We start from the raw sequence: 23,993 nt of genomic DNA, 5'->3' as shown, positions 1-23,993 counted from the left end.
CAAGCTAGAGCTGAACTGTCACAGCTCTTTTATTATTATTTACTAAAACGCTTATCAGCCAGATTTGTACTATTAAATTCCTGTATCATAGAATTACTCTAATACCCAGGAAATGCAGTATTATGGAAGTGCTGTTATTCCCCAGCTTGCTTTCGCTTATCTCTTTTACAAGGCTCTTTCTGTGCTGGTTGCTCTGCAGGAGACTACAGAAGTCCAGCTGTACCCAGGGGTCTCACCCTGCAGGGTTGGGGGGCTGCTGGCTCTCACAGCACTGCTCTCCTGAACCAGTCCCCATCCTTTTAAACCAACTTATTTTTTGAATGCAAATAATTCAATGCAGAACATAAGTTTAAAAAAAAATGCTTATTTTTTCCAGCAGCCATTTTATTTCCTATAATAGCTGACACACACTAGTCCTTTGAGCTGACTCAATGCACTCCCGTTTTCTTTGCAGAATACTAATATGGTCTTTGGAAGCAAGTTCCTCGATTGACGCTTACAGAAGCAGCACAATCAGGCCTCTGTAGTGAGATGATGAAGAGGCAAAGTACTGTGTCTTGCAAGAGGCCCACTCTTCCACAAACTGAGAGGTCTCGCCTGGCCTCTGTTCTAGACAGGAGATGGGTTCCTCTGGTGGAGATACATGGATGGAAGCAGTATGACAAGGCTGCCTCTTTGGCTTCATCTGCTGAATTCATGATGCACAGTTGGACTCTTGGTTCACAAAAACATGAAAATCACAGCCTTGGGAAACTGGCCTGCAGGAAGTTGCAAGGGACAGCCTTGCAAATCGGTGCGCATACAGTCACCTACTGGAAGGTCCTGCTTGCACAGGGCTGTCACAGAGAGCAGAAGAAATGTCAGTGGGAGGAGAATCTCCCCTAAATTGCACAAAAGCTCATCAAATCAAGCCAACAAGCTGGTCAAATGACAACCCACACCCTGAGTTCAAACATGCCTTCACTGTTCAGCACAACCCCTCCAATGAAGTTTAATTTTCAGCCAAGCCACATGAGATGATCCTTCCACAGGGATGACTTGGCTGCTCTCCCTGGCCAGACCATCCCGCCCCATCCCTCACCTCAGAGCACATCACATGGCACAGCAAGCCCATACGGGGAGCTGACCCAGCTGAAAACTAACCATTCAAAGAGATGGGGAGAAGAGGAATTGCTTTTTGGCCAAAAGAGATGGTTTCTCTCATGTGGCCACCAGTGGGAGGGGAGGAAATGGGGTTCTGCAGCAGACCCAACACTGATCAGCTCAAACCTCCTTTGAACTCACACTGAGTCACTAATTTGGGTCTAAATGATGACAGCAGGAACCAAGAACTGCTAGCTCTTTCTTGCCTCTCGGTTCTGGTTAGAATTAGACCATAACAACAATAATGCAACTCTACGTCTCCCCTTCCTTTATTCCCACGCATAGGCACTGCAAGGCGTGGAGAGGTGAAACGCCTTGGTATCTGCGTGGGAGAGCTGGGAACATCAAGTAGAGGGATTTATCTGCACTAAGCCCTGCTGTGACTAGTAGACCATGCTGTCTTACATTAACAAGCAGATTTCTACAGTGTTCAGATTCTGCTCTCCTGCAGAGATTTCTGCAAAGGAGATGATGGGGACAGAAAGTGCCTCATGCTCTTTAGGACTGCCCCATGACCACGCACATGTCCAAATCAAGAGTAAGAAACAGTGAGACGGTTCCTGCCTCCCCTGCACTTCACCTGACTGCAGTGGTCCTGGCTCCCTCGGGAAATCAGATAAAAGCAGCAAGAAAACTGCCCAGGACACCACTTTACTGGCCGTAGAGGCACAGCCATTAGCCAAAAGGACTGCTTAATTTAATATTTGTTTCTAGCCACTGGGGATTTCCTGAGGTTAGATGCTGGTTAATCAAGCCATAAAGAAGCCATTCAGCACCTGCCCCACAAAGTTTAAAAGCCATCTTAAAAAAAAATAGGGACTTGTACCAAAGCAATGCTGCAAATTATGCTTCCAACACAATTTCCCATGCTTCTCTTTTTTTCTCCCTTTCTGGCACATCACCACCCACGTGAAAGCCAAAAAGAGACCAGTACCTGGTTACACAAGGGTAGCCCATCACAGTAGCAATTCAAAAGCTTATTCCATAATCCAGCAATTTTTTTTTAATCCAGAAGTCTCATTATAGATTGATTGACACATCTACCCATCCTAAAAGCCCTCCATCCACTACAGCAGCAACTTCATCAAGTGCATGGAGAAGAACTTTGCTGTTGCATGTCCCTGGTGCATTAGCTGAAGTTATTACATCCAGCTGCACGGCATAAAGCTACAGGAAGCAATTTCATTAGGGTCCCATTAGGCTTAGACAGGTTGGTCTTTATACATGCAAGAGTATAGTGAGGAATAGCTTTGGGCAATAATTTTAATGCATTGCTAAAACCATTATCTAAACTACAGATTCACATTTACAGCCACAGGCTTCCACCCATCTTGCAGCAGCCTACACCGGCGGTTTGGAGTCTGGTATTTAAAGCGTGGTGGTATTGGCAGCAACACTCCTCCAGGTTCGTACAGGAGCTTCAGGCACCACGGGGACACGAGGGTCATTCCCACTCGTTCACTACTTCCTGAATAATCCCTGGAAGCTGCCACTAGGCTGGGGAAGCACTCAAAGAGAGAACATCTGCTGGAAAATCAGCCCTGCTTTGCTTGGTGCTTTGCAGTTTGCCTCCTACATAACTACTGGCCCACCCTGACCAGCAAGAAAGCTTAAAGGCCACCACACAAGATCCTTATTATGTTGATTTAGGGTAACCCTGTAGGGAATATGGCACAAGTCTAATGATCCAACCACAAGAGATTTTGATTTTTTAAAAGGATAATTCAGTGTATCTGTTCAGCTAAACAGAAAACTCTGTGTCATAATAAAGCTGTCATGATGTTCTGGAAATATGGTCTCAATGGAGGAACACATTGTAATTTTATATCCAGCTATTTCAGAAGATGAGGCCAAGCCCTGAGTGACAGACACTTTGATGAAACAACACATGAATTAAACATAATTATACTAGAAAAACAGTAAAACAGAACTAATCATCGAGGCCCCTGTGTTGTACCGCGAGCAGTGACATTTGCATTGGCACAGGGCATTCCCATCCGGAGAGCTCCAGATCCTCCATGAATATCAGTAATTAAATAGTCTGCCGCACAGCCAGAGGGAGGCAAGTTTTGCTGCCCCCAGTTTTGCAGAAAGCAAGGTCAACATCCCGCCATGACCCACAGGAGCCCTGGCTGCCTGAATGGGCAGGGGCTTCTCCACCTCCTCTTTGCTTTTTGAAATGGCCACCATGCCCTTCGCTTTATTAGGCTTTTCCCACTGGAAAAGATGCGGCATGCTCCAACTAGATTCCTCCCAAAATTCAGGCCTAGGATCTGCAGTTGTACTCTCACTAGGGAAGACTCAATGTATTTCCCCTCATAAAATTAAGATGTAATTTTACACGGGCCTGCCTGCTGTAGACCTGTCTCCATATGCAATGTTCTCCCTATCCATATTTAATCTAGGAAAGAGAATATAACTGGGTTCAGGAAATCTGCTTTTTTTCTAGGTTTCCATGCAAGCTGGATCTCAAAACCCTTCTTTATGTCAACAGCAGACAACTGTTTCATAGACTTCATCTAGCAGGGTTGGTAACTAACCTAAAAAATGGCAGATGGAAGCATTAAATATTTATTGGACTGGAGTGCATTGATTTCGGAAATTAACACTTTGCAAATTACTTCTGTGTAAACAGTAATTAAACAGTCGGGCACAGTCCAGTCCAGGTTCTGAGTAAGCTGCAACTCTTTTTGTAAAACATATGTATACATAAAAAATACTACAGTGCGATGAACTAACACTTCTCTACCGACTTCCATCTGCACACACCAAATTGCTCTGCGATCATGAATTAAAATTAATTAAAACTTTGGAATGGTTTTCCACATAAAGTTGGAACGGTGGGAATCCTTGTGGCGGGCACTCAGGCATCACGCCAGTTAAGCTTGCCAGGAGCAGGAGTAGATGATGCATTGCTTTAAAATACCAAGGACTCTGTGACCTCATGTTCCCAGTGCTACTAATGCTGGGATTGAACTGGTGGTAACAGTGGGATTGAACTGATGCTTGTAACAAGGGGAAACCATGAGAAAAGTGCAACTGATACAGCCAGGTCCCTTGCAGGCTCCATATGTGTTCCAGGAGTGCAATCGTAAATAGCATAAAGCTGCTATTTGCTTCTGAGCTCTCCCATTCATGTGGGAATAGATTTGCTCAAGAGATATTGCAGTTTTATTCCCTTAAGCAGAATATTAATCTCCCACTTGTGCTATTGCACTAGCAGTAATGAGACTCACGCAGTCTTCTCTCTAATAGACCCTTTACAAAAGAAAATATGCTTTAACTTTGCTTTAAAAGTAGCTTCCTTTTCCAGAACTACAGGTCTTCCTTTCAAACACTGTCCAGTATCCTTTCCAGGACTCTTTTCCCATTCACTGCATCTGCACGTCCAGGATCTCATGAAGGTAAGCATGTCCTGTTCATTAAGGCAATAGCTGAAGCCTCATTAAAGTTAACGGTTGCTTGTAAATTAGTGAATTGAAAGCTTTGGGTACCATTCTGCAACCTTTACTTCTTCAGCACAGACTGCTATACGCTATATTTTGTTACCGTAGCTGGATTTTTTCCATGCTCTGACTACACCACTGCTTTTTTACTTTCTCCCTTCCCCCAAAACATATGTACTTAAAAACCCAGCAGAAATGAACAAACCCACCTACATGGGGACGGTGAGTGTGTAAATCAGACTCTGAGCTCTTCTTAAGGCTGTGGTGATGAAAGGGCAGAGGCTCCCCACAGGCTGCGCTCGGGAATAAGCAGCTTATTCTCATTTTACAGGCAATGCTGGCCTTTGCTGGGGTGGTTGGGGGGCACAGAGGGGATGCTCTCCCCCCCAGCCGGGGAGCAATCCTGACCCCACCGCACAGCCCATCCCCAGGTACCACCCACCTGCAGCAGCATGCAGGAGGGGGAAACGCGGAGCTGGCTCCACAGCAGCACCAGCGCCCACAGCACGAACCCTGACCAAGGCACTGGGCAGAGGAGGAGAAATCGGGGTGCTCCTCTGGCTTAGCCCAGCCAGGTGAGGACAGGGTGCTGCTGAGAGCATAGGAGCAGGTCTTAGGTGCAGGGGAGCGGTGGTACTCTGCACAGACACAATTAGGAGCTCGGATGGGATGTGGATGTGCTGGCAGGGCTACGCTCGTTTCATTGTGTGCACACACACACAGGCTTCTTCTCTTTGCTTCCTCCCTTTGCTTCCTCCCTTTCTCTCCCATTCCAAGGTGCAGATTGGTTTCATGTCCCCAAGAGCTCCTAGGAGCTCATGAGCGAGTTTGCAGAAGAAGATGAAGAGAACAAGGCTGCCAAGGGACTTTAATGAGAGCCACTTCTGTTCTCATGGTGCAGTTAAGAGTCACATAATGAAACAGAGGCTGGTTTGTTTGTTTTTTAATGAGCTCTATTTATATTTGACTTTAACTATCCTCATTCATTTTCTCTGAATCAAACCTCTACTGCTGAAGTCTTGTGCATCAGAGTTAATAAAGGGCAGCTATAACCTGATTTACTGCATAGTTCCAAACACGAACGTACTCACAGAAGGGGCTCATAGTTTACAGCAGCAATGTTTAAAGCAGAAGAATTGACAGCAAAATTGAACATAACTTCTGTGCTGCCTCGCAGAAAGCTGAAGTAATCCTGCAGACTTGTCTGGAGGCATTTTTCTTCCATGTTGTTGTAACACTGAGAGGTTAAGGCTGCTGTTAAAGCTAGCTTTATGGTTCACAAACTGGAAGCTGCTGAAAAGCAGGTGCCTTATCTGACAGATTTCGTCTGGCTGTTAGGGACGCCTGAGTTTCAAGATGTCAGAGAGAGAGGAAAACGAGAGGAATCGCAAGAACCAACCCAAGGAATGCAAGATCCTCAAGCTTTTTACCTTCAATAATGCGGGGAAAAAAAAAATAATAAATCAAAGGGGGTTGTGGCTCACTCCCTATGTAGAGGATTAAAACAAAAATCAGCAGTACCATTCCCTTGACTTCTCCCCCTCCTTAAAATAGAGAAGCCACTGTTTACAACATAGCTAGAAATCTGAAATGGAGGTTTTCTCCTTGGAGGAAGAAATTTTGCCCCCAGCTCCATATTTAAGCTTTTAAACAAACACAGCCTCATTCTAGAGGAGCAGCTGTGTAATTAAGCCAATTTTGGGATGAACAGTGTGATTCAAGAGCCAAATACTATCTTAATTATATACATTAATATTCTGCTAAGAAGATGCTTATCAAAAAAAAGATAATTCATGTTATTGCACAAGGAAGGCCACTAAAACTATAAAAATAGCAGAGAGGGGTGCCAGTCTGAGACACAGAAGATGACTGCACGGGCGTGAAAGCAGCTCCCAGCTGCAGAGGAAGCGCCCAGCGAGCGACAGATAACGCCTGCATCTGAGCAAGAAGAGTGGCCAAAAGTCATCTGTTGTCAGAGGTGAATACTGAATGACAGACTTCAGCGTCAAAGGGAGAGTCGCCCCATGGCTGCCCGAGTTGCTTGGGAAGGATTTTTGGCTATGATCTCTTCTATTTTTCTGTGAAGAAACGCAAAATGGAGCGTATTCACAGAAACATGCAGCAAAGGGAGAACCGGAGGTGAGGATGGGGGGGTTAGAGAGAGGAGTCTCATGTGCTGGACTGGGCACGGGGGTGCCCTCCTATAGTGGGGACACGCTTCAGCCCCTGTCTACAGACCACCCCGATTGCTGGGAGGTGGGTGAGGGGCAGCGGCTGGCGCTGGGTGGCTGGCAGTGGGGGTCTGGCTGGCAGACATGGAGCAGCCAGTGCACAAGGGACGGGAGCAGGGCAGGTGAGGAGCTGGGGAGTGACGTCTGTCACTGCCCCATACGGGATGGAGCTTCCCATCGGGAAGCAGGGATGGAGCATCTCTCGTCAGAGCCACAGTGCAATCCCGCACTGCTCTCCCGCCTCTAACTGAAGTTGCATTGCAAAACCGCAGCATCAACTGATTAGGAGAGAAAAGAAGGGATTTTCTTCTGGGTTAGGAAGCCACAGTGGGATGTGAAACTCCTGGTTCCCACTATGGACAAAAAAAATAGCACAAGGTCTCAGAAAAGCCAGAGCTGCCTTGCTTGTATTGAAACACTGATTTAAAGGGAGTTTGCAATTGCACAACAGCAAGACCTCTCTGGTCTCAGGTGTGCAAGGTGAGGTTGGGGGATTTCTGGCTCACAGCCTCACCGCGGGACCCTGCACTCCCGTCAGCCGCAAGAAGCGGGGCTGGCTCCATGTGTGAATGGGAGATCTCCAAGGAAAACCCAGGTGCTGCAGGAAGCAGGGCTGGGAATACAAAAGCATCGCTCTTTCTGCTGAACGGGCAATGAGCTGGCATCGTGCAGAGGTGCTATTCGGGATGAGTCTGTGGTGCAAGTGCAGAAACACCTGAGCTGGCTCAGGTCAAGGCTGCAGCGCAGCTGCATCGACCAGCCCAGGGAGTGAGCAGAGCCAATGTACCCCCCCTGAGATCCCCACAGGTGAAAAAAGGACTGCACACATTCGGATGAGCTGGCATGGTCCTATCTGTCATGGAAACGGAGTCTCAGGCTGGACTCCACCCTGGGCTGTGACCAACCAGAAAGTCTGCTATCGTCACATGTGATGGTGCTTTGCATTTTATGGTGCTTATGGGAACAAAATGCCAGCCAGCTCTTCAGCAAGATCAAGTCAGAATCAGGTCTAAATCATCCTGGACACTTTCACGTTTGATTTTGCAGAATCAGAGCTCAGTGAAGAGCCACAGAGACAGGTGTGTTAAGCAATGACGAGGAGAGGTGGCACCAGGGTGCTCCCTGGGACTTGAGAGTTTCTGTGATGTTCACCAGTAGTGTCTATACACATGGCCACAGCACCACCTGCCCCCAGACAAAAGTCACCAGCCCTTCATCGCAAGACTGTGATTTAGGTCTCAGTTCTTGCCCCCCATACATTTTTACTTGGAGACCCCAAAGAAATTTCACATATCCCTCCTGCCCTTTGATTCTCCCCAGAAAGCATGAGCTTCACCACATCTCTCTGCAGCAGAAACATGCCAGGAATATCGGGGAGAAAGATCATTTTCCTGTCCCAAGCTGGTTTAAAAAATGATGCCTACAAGTGCTTAACAACTCAATATCCAAATGACATGTGGCAGAAACACAGCAACATGGCTGTCCTGGAGAGAAACACTCTTTTCTGCATACAGCAGAGGGAAGGGCAGGTTGAGGGCGGAGCACCCATTTAGCAGAGTCATTTGTCCAGATTCCCATGTTCTACTAAACCACAGGCCATGATGGTGAGGAACAGCTTCTCAGTCCCTCTACTGCAGCACAATTTGGATGCAGACAAATTTTGCCTTCAAGTCAGTCCCAAGAACCACTGCATGAAGGCTGTTATGCGGCACAGGGAAAGCAGCAACATTTTGCCTTAGGGGTGGAATGACATCCTGGGGTCCAGCGACCCCAGTGTCTCCTTCACAAAGCAGAAAACTCACCAGTGCCTTCAAGCAAAATCCCAGGAGCCCAGCACAGGGATGGGATGGGATGGGGTGGGATGGGATGGGATGGGATGGGATGGGATGGGATGGGGGCAATTCAGTAAGGGGACCCCAGACCTTCTGTGTTAATCTCTAAAAGGTTTAGGAAACACTTCTTTCACCCAGCTTAGGAGAGCTTCACCTGCATGTTTTTGATACTACAGAAGTAGAGTAGTGTTTCAGACTTTGCCTCTTGCAGCTTGTAACACACAAGGCTAACAGCCCCAGTGCCTTCCCCTGGGAAGGGGAGATATAAGGGCACCCATCTCACAAACAAACGTTGGATTGTTACTCATCTTAACTACGCACAGGGCCAAGGTCTCATTAATTAGCACTGACATTTACAACGGAGACCACGAGATATGAGCAACATGAAGATGGATGAATTCCAAGAAGATTTGGGGGCAAAAAAGGGCTGTGGGGGATGGTGGTTTGTTGTTTTTTTTTTAAATTCTGAGTTCTCCTTGTAACGAGAGACTATTGATGTTTGAATTCCCTTTTGCATTAGAACAGGAAAAATTGCAGTCAGTCTTTTGCCATGTATCTAAATTGCAAGGTGCTGCAGACTGCTGAAATAAAAAAGGGACCCTTGGACTGGCCAGTCTCCAGTCACTGGACTTGTGCATGGACCTGAAGGTCACAGATCAGGAGGTGTTTGGCTGTAAGGGTCTGGCTTAGCTTTGGTTCAGAGGATTTCCAAAAAAAAAACCAAACCAAAAGTCCACCAATTGTCTGCCTCTACTGAAGCAGGGTCAAGCTCATGATAAAATAAACCCATCTGCTCTTTCAGACTTTCATCCCAAATCAGAATAAACTTATTTTGATGCTCTTATGGACTTGGCTCCTTCCACTGTCTTTCGTGTGCTCCAGTTGACATTATCATGCATTCAGATTCCTTGGATGAGATCCTCAGGCATTGACCAGTGGGATTAAAATAAAGATCAGTTGAAAACAAAAGCATTGGTGGTTCATTTGTACACCTTCTGATTTTTGAGCCATTAGGTCATATTCCTTTTATACCTTGCAGCTTTTCTCTGTAATGAATAAGTATATAAAATTGAAGGGGGGTTAAACAAAAGCTAGGATTCTCATGTAATCCCTTCAGTCCAGCAGCTGAGGCTTTAGGAAAAAAAACAGTTATCATGAGAGCTAGAAAAGCTGCCTCAATTCATGACTCTTTTCTATATGACAATTCCAACAGCAGAAACAACTGTCCTGTTTCCAAGCACTAAGTAACCCCATTTCTCACCTTCATCCCTACTGTGTTGCTGATCCCTAGGAAAGGGCCTTCAGAATTCAACAGAAAAACCCAGATCTGGTTCTGCAGAGGTAACCCTCCACTGGCAGTGATACCAGGACAGGGGAAGCACAGCAGACGGGAAGCAGATTCTGTACTTGATCCCAGCCCAGAAGCAGATCCTTCACCACCACCTCAACCTCCATGTTCTCTCCAGGGTGAAGACAGCAGGGTCACACTCTGGCATCTCCTTCCCTCTCCCCTTCCTAACCTGTAGATTCAAAACTCACCAAGACATGAGTATACCATTAGGGTAGAGAGCAGAAGGGTTAACATCTGCAATCTGCATCCCCCAGAGAGGTGGGAGGACACTTAGTGTATGTCTCTGACAAGTGCCGTCAGTGGGCAGGGACAACACCCTCCTTTTATTTAAAATCTTATTTAAACCAAGTCAGAAAACCCTGTCACCACTGATGCGGTTTTCCAAAGCACAACATATAAAACGGTAACAAGCACTACGATTCTCAAAACAGCTTTCCTCTCTCCTCTTGCCATCCTGCTAATCGTGATGTCTGGGGCTATAAAAAGGCACAGCACAAGAGCATGTCTCTCATTCTGATCTGCTTCCGTGTTTATAACCATCGCTTATCTAATGACACTTAGGAAGTGTTACCAAGGAGACTATTTGCATCCTGCACGATGTTGCTAAAGCAACACTGCTAAATTAGATGCAGTGCTCTTAGCCTTCACCTACTGTATTTGCATTGCTATTAAAATGAAATAGTCACAGGCTTAAACTATATTTGGGTCATTCACTCATCCAAACACCTGAAAATAGTCCAATGGCAGCAGCTACGGAGATCCCCCTTAAATCTAGCACATCTAGGTCTCCATCTCTTACACATATTTCTAGCTTGCCTTCCAGTGTGACCTGCAGACAAAGCAAGCCATCTCTTCTTTCATACTATAACCTTCCTCCACAGGACTTGTTTTCCCTATATGTTTGGCTTTTATTTGAATACTTCAGGAGATTTTAACTGTCATAAATAATTACAGCATCTCAGTATTTGGTGGAGCACGGCAGAAGGCAATTTGTAAGTAGCATTAATTTCTGAGGCACAAGATGGCTCAGAGGCACTGGAAATGCGACAACTTGCCTGAAGTTTATGGGTCAGCTGTTCCTCCTCACACTGGGTTTTGATTCAGCTGTAAAGTCACCATCTAAGGCCTTCAAGATGGCCCGTGGAAAGACTAAAAGGCTAAATAATGACTAATAGGGTAAAATACTCATTAAGGAGGTGATAATAAAATCAAAAGAATTTCAAGCTATTAAGAACTATAAACAAGCTATAAACAAAAATAAAGGCCAGGGGCTATTTTAGGTGAAGTTACAGAAATTGCTCCAATTAAGCAAAGAAGCACAAAAGGCTACTGGTAGGAGGGAGAGTGAGCAAAAGGAAGCAAGAGGTGTGTTTGCAGTGGTTTCTAAGGCAAGTAACAGCTTCTCTAGAGTTTGGACATTTGTCAACATGCTAAAAAAACATACTTAAAATTAAAATACTCCCCCCCCCCCCATATTAATGTAGAAATATGGACAACTGTCAGGAACTTTACAGCAAATATTACAATTACATAACAATATATTATATGCAGTTGTACATATAAAATAAAAATTATTTAATTGCATTCTTTATGATATCAAACAATGTCACAAGCAAAGACATTGGACTCTGAACTCAACTCAAGTATTCTGGTGCAAATCTAAAGCAATGTATTATCCCCACAGCTTTCTATTCTGACGGTCTGAGCAGTACTCTTTGGACAACCACACATAATAATAAAATACCATCCTACCAATACCTAGCTGGAACTCTCCATCACGATTTAATGTGTTTATTCCAAAAATAACTCCTGCTTTTAACACTTTCAAATTTAACAGATAAACTCAGGCAAGGACATAAATACTTGGCATCTGTCACTGAATTCAATCAGCTCCCTGAATCAGAGCAAAAGCACCCTGTTCCAGCTCTGCTTCAGTGCATAATATGGCTTGGGTGCCTCTTATTACTAAATCCTCGCTTTAGCCCAGAAGCGGTACTAAAAAGCACACCTGGGAGCATTTTACTATATATAAAACCTCTGTTCCAACAGCCTGCAGAATCTAATCATGAGAAGGTAACACTCCTTCTTGCTGAATAGGCTACAGCACGAGAAAGTCCATGTCCAGAAAGCATTTCACCTGCCAGCACTTGGAATTGCTTATGCCTGGGAATTTAAGCTGAAATACCAGAATCAGGGCTGGTAAAGAATTTGCTAGCAGTATTGAGCCCCAGTTCAGCCAGGCAGGGTCAGGGAATTCCTTTGGCTCTTTTGCTTTTAGCAATATATAAGAATGCTTTTCAGAGGGCTGCAAGAAAGAGAAGTGCCCAACGGAGTGAGTCAGTGGTAGCTTACTTCATCACCGCCTCTCAGAAGGATGCTGCTGATGCTTTGCCAAACAAGGAGGGGGTGACATGGGTGGACGGAGGTGAACGCCTGCTCAGCTGTGTTGATGGACTAGGAATACAGGGGAAAGCGCTCAAGTCCCAGCATTTCCCTAGGAGGCAAAACTGTATCCTGAGTCCGGATCACATGAACTCTATGGGAATTGATGGATGGAACTATTGTGTTCAACAAATGAATTGAGTCTTCCTCCTGCTGAATTGTTGTGCAAAATGTAAACAAATCATTTTACCTCTGTAGACATCAGCCTATTTTAGGACGAGGGGATGGGACAAGCTCTCTTTCCTGCCTCCCCACAACAGCTGCAGTGAGGCTCAATTCCTTAAGTTTTGTCATTGTTTTAGCTCTTCCACGAGAAGGTGCAATAGAAGCACAGAAGACTTCTGTAGTTGGCCATGGCTGGAGAGTATGTGTGTGCCCACCACCACCACACTCCACTGAGCTGCCTGGACATGAGCTAACATGATGTCAGTGGAGAGCCTCCTCCAAGCCACGTGGTGGGGAAGCCACCCCGCAGTGAGCAAGCAGTGCTGGGCTTTGAATAAATACTCAAAGTCTTCCTAACTCCCTTCATATAGCAAAAAGAGGATGGCTCAGGTCTTGTGGGATTTCAGATCTACAACAGCCGTACTCCCTCATGCCTCCTCCCATGGCATCCACAAGAAAACTTCACGAAGGTTTAGAAAGCAATCTGCAGTCCTCTGTGGGAAAGGATTATTCGTGTCCATGCACAAAGGCTGCAGAAGGTCATTTTTAGCTGCTCTTGCTCAAGGGGAGCTTTGCCAGGACTCAGCTCTCCTCGCTGACTTCAGGTGCCCCATGTGAAACAGGCTGGGGAGGGCTCCAAGGAATGGTCAGAAACAAGGATTTGCATCACCGACAAGGCAGAGAGAGGGGAGGAAAGGAGGTATCAGCCTTGCCACCAGCCAACTCCTTCTTCTCCCACAGGAAATAAGATCAAAAGGAAAAAGAGGTTTTCTCCATGCTAGCTATGCCTCTGTGAAATTCTCAAGGAACTTTCTGTTGGTTTTGGATCAGGTCCTAGACCCGTGTGGACAGAGCCCATACTGTATGATGTGTCTGGGTTATTCATTAGCAAAAGGGTTCCCTCTGCAATCAAGCATGCAGAGCACCTTACTAAAACATGCCCCGCTCCGTATTTGACCCAATGGAGTTGGCATGAAGAAGTTCTCACAAACACCGCTGGACTGCGAATTATCATTACTTCCCTTGTCTCAGTTCCTACATGGCCTTATCTAAACTATGTCATAAATCTTCTGGGTTTTATCTAAACTCTCCTCCTCCTAGTGACATTCTGTACTTCTGAATAACGTTGTCTCCATATGAATTACAAGGGGCACAGCAATAATGCTCCAGCAGAAGCAAGGGAAGCAGCAGGAAAATAGCTAAAAGCTACACTGGACTGTTTTCCTGCTTGTAATCTTCTGTCATATTCCGAGTGGGAAGATTAGATAACGAGACTATTTATAGCGGCATTGCTGGGTGTGTATCACAAAACCTTTATTGTAAGATCACAGCAAGTATGAAATTTTAATTTTGCCTGCCACTTCCCTGTGTTACAGCTTCATTTGCAGCAAAGCATTTTTTCTTTCGCAGTGGGGTTATTAATAATGGACGCAGCATTAACATTTCCAAATTGTGAGTTTACCCTCAGTCCCTGTTCCCACCCATCGCTCGGTAATTTTTCCTCCTGGGCTTCGTGTTGGACTGGCAACCAGAGAATGACAATATCTGCTCAGCCACCAAACACACATTGCATGGGCAAGAGCAACCAGAGCTCACTCCATTCACAGCTACAGGTCCCAGCTGCAGGACTTCTCTGGTTGAAACCTCCAGGTGCTTTTTAATCTCTCTGCTAAAAGTCCTCCAGTGCATGCCAATAGGGTCTGAGAACAACTGTCCAAAGGAAATGCGCTGAACACCAGGTGATCTCCACAGGCCGTGAGGCATCCAGCAGATGGTGAGAACTTTCTGCCACAACTAATGCAGGGCAGATTTCAAGTGGGGGAGCAAAGCTCTCAGCTGTCAGTACTTATCACTTGGCATCTCAACTCTAAGCCTTTAAAAACAAAAGGTATTCGTGGATTTAAATAGGGAGAACTTTTTGCACCTTTATTTCATTTTATGCCTGTTAAGGGATGTAACTGTTGAAGGGTTGTACCATTAAAACAGGTACACTAAATGATATACAGAGATGGGAGTGGGAATGTAGAAATCCAGTACTAACATCAGATGTTACTGAGGTCCCTTATAATGCGTTCACTGCATTTTTTAATAAAGAAAGTAAATTATTTCAACTACTGCTCCTCTTCCTGTATTTGCTGAAATGCTGCAACATAATCAGTGAGGCACATTTTCTCTTTTCCATTTTCTATCCTCATATCTAGTGACTCACTCATGCAATACACAGATTCTGTTTGCAACATTTACAGTTATTTGTATCCTGTCTTCTACAGTGACTCAATATTTCTATGGGAAACCATCTCTTCCCTTCCTACCTAGTAAATACTTGTTAAGTACAAAAACCAGGCATTCATCATGGACAAAAATGATCCTGCAAGACAGACAGATAGATAGATATTTTAAAACATAATGGCACCAGTTGCTCAAATCAAAGAAATCCTGAGTATTACCAATACAATTAAATGCTATATTAAACAGGTATCCCTTAAGGAGGAGATCTGAACTAACCTTCTGATGAAGAGTTGGAACCTGGATGGTAAATAATCTCTGGATCTACAGCTGCTTGACTTATCTGGCAAAACCCTGTCCAGTAGCAAGTTAAGACTCTAACACTAAGCTTTACACTAGATGGTGTTGATGAGCAGCAGAGCACAAAACACAGTCACGTCTCCATTCAAGTAGCAGTTAAAGGGAAATCAAGCAGAGCTTATGCCTAACAGAGGATAAAAGATGATCAGTGGGGTTTTTAAATCGTATGTTGACATATGGGAAGTCAATGTAAATTAGAATGAATCAAGCATAACATGATTACGTTTCTTCTGACTGGGTCAGGGTGTGAGCTACAGCTTTCAAGTAGGGTGAAGCCCAAGGGATGTCCAGACAGGGGCTGCTAGCAAAGACTTTCATGCTCCCATTCAGCTCCCCAAGTAAGATACCAATACGCCAGAAGTGCCCCTGATTAATTCCACTGGGACAAGGGATCCCAGATTTCCAGCTCTGCTCAGCATCCCATGGTCCCTTGTCTCTTCAGAAGCCAGGCTCCTTCTTTGCTAGCCCACTGGCTAGTTACTGACACTGGCTAGTTACAGAGCTCCCCAGCCATTGCTTTGCCGAATTAATCTTCTCACGTCCTGATGCTAGACATAGAATGTGTTCTGGCCATATCAGAAAAATGATGAGATCAGCAGTCAATAGGGAATCCCTGCATATGCCCATGCACATGTGTGCAAGCCCACACATGCAGGAACACCTGGAAGTGTCAGTGTTACCAGTGTGAAACCCAAATACTGAATACAAAGGAACAAAGAGAGGAAGGAGACTCTGCAAGCAATGCCAGTACCTTAGAATTTATTTTGTCTAAAATTTTATTACTGTTTTTTCCAAAAAATGTTTACATTAAGTGGGTTTTTTTAGACTAAAAATCCTGCATGGTATTTTATGTCTGAGGCTGGCTGTGAACTATTAACATTTACTTTTCAGAGTTTTGCATAAAATAGCGTTGAGGTTTAACCTGACAGTTTTCTGAGAGCTGAGAATCCTTCCCTATGCTTCAGCAAAGAGTTGAACCAAGGTGGATTAATGGAGAATTGTATAAACACAATACCACCATGGCATCCTTCACCCTATAATTTTAAAACACAATCTTATTTTAATCCTGCAACTGGAAGGCCAAATAACCAGTGCTGTAAACGTGAACTAGAATCTTATACACAACATGCTTTTATCAGCTAGAGATCCCCAAGAATGAATGGAGATGAAAACCTACCACATCTCAATTTTAACCACATAGTTGCATCAACCCAGACCGTAGTATGAGTAAGTATCCAAGTGCAGGCCCTCCTCCCCAGCTACATGGCTAGCAATACCCTAGTTAGCTAGGTAAAAAGGTAGCTCAGGTTCATGTATACATGTTGTAGTCACAGCAGAAACTTTAACCATTGCCAGACCCTAAGTTTCAGTTAAAATTCAGCTCTTGTCCCCAAAACTACTTTGGGATTTGTCAATTTGTGGCACAGAACTGAGCACCTGCACAGTGCTGTGATTAAAGTAAGAAACTACGTTGGGATTTGGCAGTTCGCAGCACAGCGCTGAGCACCTGCACAGTGCTGTGATTAAGGTCAATCTTAGATCAACCATTTCTGGATGGAGACAATCCCGAAACACAGGCATTGCAGACCCCACTCCTCAGGACAGTTCAGAATTGGATTACTCAGATGTCCTAAAATTTCCAGGCAGACCGAGTCAGAGCGTGTGTGGATCCCCAGCTTGAAATAAGTAGCCACCGTGAAGGTATGCACCGTAAGTAAAACATGTACTTATGTACTTGCCACAGGCAACAATTTCAGCGATGCAGAAGTACCTGGTTCCTGCAATTATCCTAGCAGCAGTAGGTAAGAACAGCTGCCAAATCTGAAATCTTCCAAGCCTCTGTATTAGAAATCTTCCCAGATACTAGGATATCCACAAAAGCTGCTATTTCAACAGTCTAGGAAAAAAATGAAGTGGGGGCTACCTAGGCCTCTGTCATTCGGCAGGTCAATGCAAGCGAAGAGAACCTGCTTTCTCTTACTCCAAAAGAGCCCACAAATGCAAAAGCACCTTTATTTGTCAAAATCACAGAGTGCAGGAGACACAGCCTCCTCCAAGAAAGCTTGCACAGGGACCTCAACGCAATCTCTACTGTCTCCCAAATAAAGCCTGGATGTTCTGTGCATGACTTTGAGGCTGCCGTGGCAGGGAACCACTCTGTAAACACCTGGGCAGGGACGTTCACTAAAAAGAGGATGGATCCAGCTGCAGACCAGCCAACACCAGAGCAGGCCCTATCCCTTCATCTACCACTGCAATGTCTGAACTATCCAGCTCCAGCTTTCACTGGTGTGGAGACATTTTAAGTTCTCATTTCAGCATTCTCCTTATCAGCTAAACACAGGTAGCCTTAGGAAGACACCCTCGGGAAAGTCCAAATGAGCGGGGCAAGTACGTGTCTTTGTATGTAGCAAACTTCAAAGGATTTCTCTTTCATGACCCCCTCCAATCTCCTGTAAAATTAGACCCATTTTAGCATCCATAGCATCCACTATTAATGAGCTCTACAGAGCTACTAGCCACTGCAGATGGCTACAGCCTCCTTTTGTTCAAAAGGAGCTGGAATCTATCAACTTCATTTGATGTCCTCCTAATTCTTGTACTGGAAGAGACAGTGAAGAGTGGAGCTGTGCCCCTTCTCTACATGCCAGTCATCTCCCACCCTAGTTGTCCCTTTTTCCAGAGGTAAGAGTCATAGTTTATTCAATCATTCCTTACATAAAATTAATCCAGACTTTTGACTGTCCCTGTTGCCCTCCTCTGAACCTTTTCCAGTTCTCCTGTATCTTTTTTAAGATGGTGGAAGGGGAAGAACCAGAACTACACACAATATTCAGATTTATACAACAATCTAGTCATGGCCTCTATTTTGTTCTGTTTGGCTTCCCTTATAATTTCTAGTATTTCATTTGGTTTTTTTTAACTGAGCCTTGCACTAACATTTTCAGCTCAATCACCCCACTGATGTTTTGGTTCCTACTAGTATTCAAAAGTAGCCTTTCTTGCCCTGAAAAAATACAGAGCATCACCTGATTTCCTGGAAGATTTCTGACAAGCTGCAGCCCTACCTGCTCCACCAACAGGCTTCAGCACCCTATGAAAAGGACGATGGGAAAGGAAAAGTAAGATCGATAAATTGCCGTGTTTGGAGCACTGAGCAATTTTAGGCAGTTTAAATGCAATAAATCAAAGTTCAGTAGCTTGGGAAAAAATCTAGTGCTTGGGAGAAGGTCATATAAACCTGAGAACCTCTGGCAGGAAAAACTTCATACCTACAACCCACAGACGCTGACAGGTCAGAGGGAAACAAGTGCGACCCAGGAGAGAATGAAAGCAGAAGGGCAGGAAGCAGGAGGCACCCTTCAAAGCCTTGAATGATGAAACTCCTGCTCTCTAAGGCTGGAAGAAAATGCAATAGTACCTCAAAGAAGAACCAATTATGACAGCAATGGGAGCTGAGGTTATCTCGCAGCATCACTGTTGGCATCCCCCCCAGTGCACTGCTTGCACCCCAACTTCTAACCCCCATGATCATCAGCTGCTGACGTCCTTTTACCCCCCACTTAGTTTTATCTAGCGAGTGCACAAAATGGAGCTGGCAGCAGGATAGTCTTTCCTATCAACAACATACAATTACTGAAATGCCTACACCAGCCAGATTACTATATCTTCTGCATGTGTTTCAGAAGCTCAAAAAATACCAGTGAAAGGAGAAAAAAGTCTGACGCATTTATGTGTCAGCAGGATATAAAGTTGGGAACAGCAACTGCAAAAATGCAGGCAAAGACTGTATAATCGTGACTGGTATCCCCCGTGGGCCAGGAAAAGCAGCAAAGCCCTTGCCTCCCTGGTAAAGTGCTGCACAACAGGCTGTGTTTCTGGGGGCTTGCAGCCAGAAAGGCAGAGTCACAAACCACTGCTGACTCTGACTTCAGGTTTCTCAGCAAAAGAAGGGACTAAGAAGAATTGTCCCGCCGAGGTGTCAGCCTGCTTCATGTGATACTCTGGAGATATAAACCCGAAATCATGCCACAGAGATCACCCAGACACGTGAGTAAGAGCCGTCTGTATGAATGAGCAGCAAGTACAGGGGACCATGGAAGCACCCAGCACAACATGACTCAGATCTCGACAGGAGCCTCCAGATGCCACTGTAATACAAATAATAAAGAATAACCCATGAGTAATCAGCCACTGCTGAAAAGAGGATCTCTGACTAGCTCGGGCTGCCTCTGTAATACAGCGCATGCATTCTTTTGCATAAATATCATAGGTGCATTAACCCATGAGAAAACCGACAGGAAGAAATCCTGCTCGCTGTCACTTATCATGGAAAGCTACCTTTCAAGGCAAGAGGGGGCTCAGGAAAGAGCAGCAAACCTGAGTAGGAGGCTGGAGGAAAGGATTTAAGAGAGGAGACAGTAATACTTCTTAACTTTTACAATGTAATATTGATCTGCTGTCCACAGAAACAGCTAAGCCTTCTTGAAGCTGAGGACATGGAGACAAGCAAAGATAAAGAGCTGCTTGCCCACAGAGCTCAGGAGATGGCATTCAGGTCCCACGTCTCACCTCTGGCCCAAGGGCTAGCAAAAACTGCATACCCAGCATCCTGGACCAGCAAATCTGGGAACTACACAACAGCTCTAACAGGGTACACAGCCCACACATCACTGTAGGAAGAGTTAAACACATCCAGCAAGGCTGAGCAGTAGGAAGGAATGCAACGGCCACAGAGATTTGGAAGATGCAACACTAGGCAAGGAGGGTAACTTACCAAGCTACACCAGGATTAAAAAGGAGAATTAAGAGAGGAGATTGAATAGACTATCTTGAAAGAACCCTGGAGCAGGGAGATGGGTTGAACTGGGGATGTATGTCTTGAGAAATAATAGAAATCTCCTTGGTTGGAACAGTTCAAGCCAGACTGTCCTGGCACTAGTAAATAAACAGTGCACAGAGCAAGTGATGCAAAGGTTGATCTTTTTCATCACAGAATCCAGGAGATTAGATATGGCTGGAGTTTTCCCATTCAGTTCCACTCCAAACAGCCATAAACACCTTGTTTGATAGTTATCACAAACCATATTTCAGAGAGGGCGGACAGCAAAAATTTCCTGGAGTTTATCTGGCTGCATTGTTAAAGAGACTGTTACCAGATAATCATAATCTTTTGCTCAGCATTAGGAAAGTACACAATGAATCACCCTCCGTCACCCCAGAGAAACAGCCACGTCTGGGTTACGGGAAGGGAAATACTCACAGAAATGCTGAAAATGTTCTCACCTCAACCTCCCCATCATGATACCACCAAGTGACAACCTCCTTCCAGCCACTGGCCATGACTTTAACGGCCACATCAGGATCGTGGCATCTGATCAACTGCGGTCCTGGAGGATTTCTGTTTCCACTGACTTTTAAGTTTTCACTGTCTCCAAACTGACCAAAGCCTGCAGGCACAACTGGGACACCAAAATCTGGATTAACAATCCAGGCATGACAAACTGCTTAGGAATAGGTAATTCCAAAGTGATAACGTCTAGCGGTTTCTAGTGAACAACAATGTGAAGTCCTTTTATAAAGGGCTGGAGATATCAGATTTTAAAGTACTGTCCTACTCTGAAAGCAACTCTAAAATCATCAGCCCAGGTTTCCAGGCTCACTGTTGCAGGCACAGTAAAGACCTGCCTATTTCAGCTCCACCTGGTTTTAAAACTGCAGCTGAAGTCTGAGAATCAAGTTGGGTGCTTGCTTTCTTATGCACAACTGTCAAAAGCAAAGCAAGTATTCTGCCAGCCATGCCAGTCTTCAATGATATTTCTGTGTCATGCCATCAATACCACCAGAAGTATCACAGGGTCTTCAGAAGATTTACTTAATTTTTAGCGGAACTAACAGGAAGGTACAAAAATTTTCAATACATGTGGGCAACAGCTCTACTATGTACAGAGATCTTATTTCTTATATAGCAGAGATGAACTTGTAAAGTTCAGGGACTGACTTCAGAGTCCCCACACCACCTTGGGAAACTTAATGCAATCCGAGCTGCTTCTGTAGCAAGAATGAGCCTAAATCACCTCTGGCACCAGGTTAGGAAGAGGTCGTTGCAGAAGGAAAGTACTAGATGGTGGCCAAATTATCAAAGTTCAGTATCCCTAACACTGAGCCAGACACTGAAGGAAGAACAACTGGGGACCTTCAATTAAAATACACTTTACAAAATGTTAAACGGCAGATATGTAACAAAACTGTGTGACATTCATACTTCCGCTGCTATGCCTCCAGACCATTTTACAGGAACCTGTCAGATGCAATCAAACTTGTTTATTCTGCATTTAAATGAGGACCTGAGGCAGTCCAGTTTCAAAAAAGACAGAAAAGGCACATATTGTCCCTGGCAGTTGCTTGGTTTTTACAACAAAGGCAATGCCTTGTTAACTCTTTACTCCAAATCAAAATGATTTCAATGCTCTGCTACATTACAGTCTTGAGAAGGTTTCCGCTTGCTGCCTCAGCACAGGTAGAAATTTAATTAAAATAGAAATTAAAGGAAGAAAGAAAGAAACAAAATGACATTAACACACACCCCACACACCCCCAAAATCAGGTGATTCATACAGAGCATCTTCAAAATCTCACGTAAGCCACTGATAATGGATTAAGTGGCCGTGTCCCTTCTGGCTCCAGTTTATAAATTCTTATCTGCTTAAGGTAGCTCCAGAAAGATTTCCAGCTGACAGCATGATTCTTAAGAGACAAATCCTCCCTGGCAGTTTACAACTGCATACCAACTACTACAGCATTGCGTGTGCCTTCATGTTTGCATTGTAGAGGATGATGGTTCACCGTTTAGGGTTCAGCATCCCCCTCCTTGCAAGTCTAATTTTCAGCACAGCCATTGTCTGGGCTGAGTTTCTGACTGACTTTGTCCATGACAGAGCAGTAAACGTTCGTAACATCTCTTTGCATGGCCGTGATATAATCACCCTCAGTTCACGCAACTGTTCCGAATCATCCAAGTACAGGGGAGGGGAGCAGAGAGGTGTAACGGAAGAACAATGCAAGTATCAGAAAATCCTTTGGTATAACAACCAGTTGCCCAGCTCATCATTAACCATTTCCACTCCCCTAGACCATACTAAAGAAGTATCCAAAAGCTCAGTAAAAACAAGGGTGAACAGCAACATCCCTATTTTCCATGCTGGTGGCTGCAAATTCTGCAACACACTGGGGGAGCTGCAACAAGTTTTGATCATCTGAAATGGCTGTGAAAGCAGCACCTTCCCTCATTCCTTGCTTACAGAGAGATGTCTGACATCCTCTACCCCCATCATTCAGTGCCTTTGGCTGTGAAAATGAGCTTAGTGAAGAGGTACTCAGATAGCATTGAACACATACAGTGTGTACTGCTGCCCACGGAAAGCCCTTTCAAGAATGATGGGTTATTTTCTATCACCCTCCCAGCTTCCAGCAAAATGGGGCAAAAAAGGGCAGGGACAGAGGAGACCTTGGGCAGTCACTCCTGCTCACCTTACAGAAGTCATCCCCATCCCATTTGGTCCTGACAGTGCCCCAGGATTTCAGAAAAGGATTTCATCCTTACGAGGAACTGAATAACCACATAAGCTGGACAAGGAGCCCCAAATACCCACTGCCTTCATCCAAACAGGACTGACAGTCCCCCGCACACAGACACATTCCTGGAGCACCCAGAAAAGACGCCAAAGCAAAAGCTTTCATTCACCAAGAAACACTTGGGGACTCTTTGGTGGTCCATCTCCTTCAATACGTTGTCCCTTGCTTTCCCAGGGTGCCACTGCCCAGGGAGACCTCTGCACCTATCAGCCACCCATGGGGCACTGCCAGGGAAGAAGCAGCAGGGCTGGGAGCAGGGCAGAGGGGCCCACACCACCAGAGGGCATGGGGTGCCAGGCATGGGGCCATCCCACCCCGGGGTGCCCAGGGAGCCCAGACCGTCCCGAGGTGCCTGGGGTGCTCAGGGACCCCAACCTGCCCAGAGTGCCCAGCGAGCCCAGCCTGTCCTAAGGTGCCCGGGATGCCTGTCCAGCCTGGGCTGCTCAGGGTGCTATGAGCGCCTAGGGATCTCATCCCTGTTTGGGGTCTCTGGGGTGCCCAGGGTTTGTGTCCTGCCTGGGTGCCCATCCCACCTCGGGGTGCCCAGGGCACCCGGCCCGATCCGGGCTGCGTGGGTGCTTCGGGTGCCCCGGGGTACCGCGGGTGCCCGTCCTGCCGGGGATGCTCGGGGTGCCGGGGTGCTCGGGGTGCCCGTCCCGGTGCCCGTCCCGGCCGAGCCGTACCTTTGAGGTGGTGGTGGCGGGCGCGGTGCAGGCGGCCCTGGCCGCCGCGAGGCAGCGCGGGGATGCTGGAGAAGCGGCTCCCCATGGCGGCATCCGAGCCGGGCCGGGCCGGGCGGCACCGCGCAAGGTCTCTCCCCGGGGGCTGTGGCGGCGGCAGCGGCGGGGGGCAGCGCTCCGCCGGGCTCTCCCGCGCTCACTCCGACGCCGAGAGCCCCGCTCCTGCCCGCCGCCCGCCGGGCCCCATGCCCCCGCGGTGCCGTCGCCCTCCGCGGAGCCGCGCCGGCTCCGCTCGGCTCCGCCGCGGCTCGGTACGGCGGGGCGGGGCGGCGGCACCGCGGCCCCCCCGCCGCGCCCCGTCGCCATGGAGACAGCTGTTCCGCCCGGGGGGGCGGGGGGGGGGCCGCCGCCGCGCGCCGCCCAGATGTGCCACCGCTGGCGCGACAGGTGGGGGAACGCGGGACCCCCTCCCGACCCCCCCG

The 23,993-nt window shown here is 46.3% G+C and overlaps 1 protein-coding gene across 1 annotated transcript in view; it reads right to left on the bottom strand.

The window, feature by feature from the left end:
- NEURL1 (neuralized E3 ubiquitin protein ligase 1) overlaps window positions 1–23,787 on the bottom strand; it is a 168,856-nt gene extending 145,069 nt beyond the window's left edge. Inside the window, exon 1 of the mRNA XM_087767613.1 lies at window positions 23,515–23,787. Coding sequence (XP_087623739.1) covers window positions 23,515–23,599 — 85 coding nt within the window. The 5' untranslated portion in view covers window positions 23,600–23,787. The remainder of the gene's footprint in view (window positions 1–23,514) is intronic.
- Window positions 23,788–23,993: the final 206 nt, after the last annotated feature.

This window comes from Nipponia nippon, unplaced genomic scaffold (genome assembly GCF_047370975.1).
Source record: "Nipponia nippon isolate SJK-2023a ecotype South Korea unplaced genomic scaffold, ASM4737097v1 scaffold_3, whole genome shotgun sequence".
Taxonomy (NCBI): domain Eukaryota; kingdom Metazoa; phylum Chordata; class Aves; order Pelecaniformes; family Threskiornithidae; genus Nipponia; species Nipponia nippon.
The sequence above is the reverse complement of the archived record's forward strand: the minus strand, read 5'-3'. Positions and strand labels throughout refer to the sequence as shown.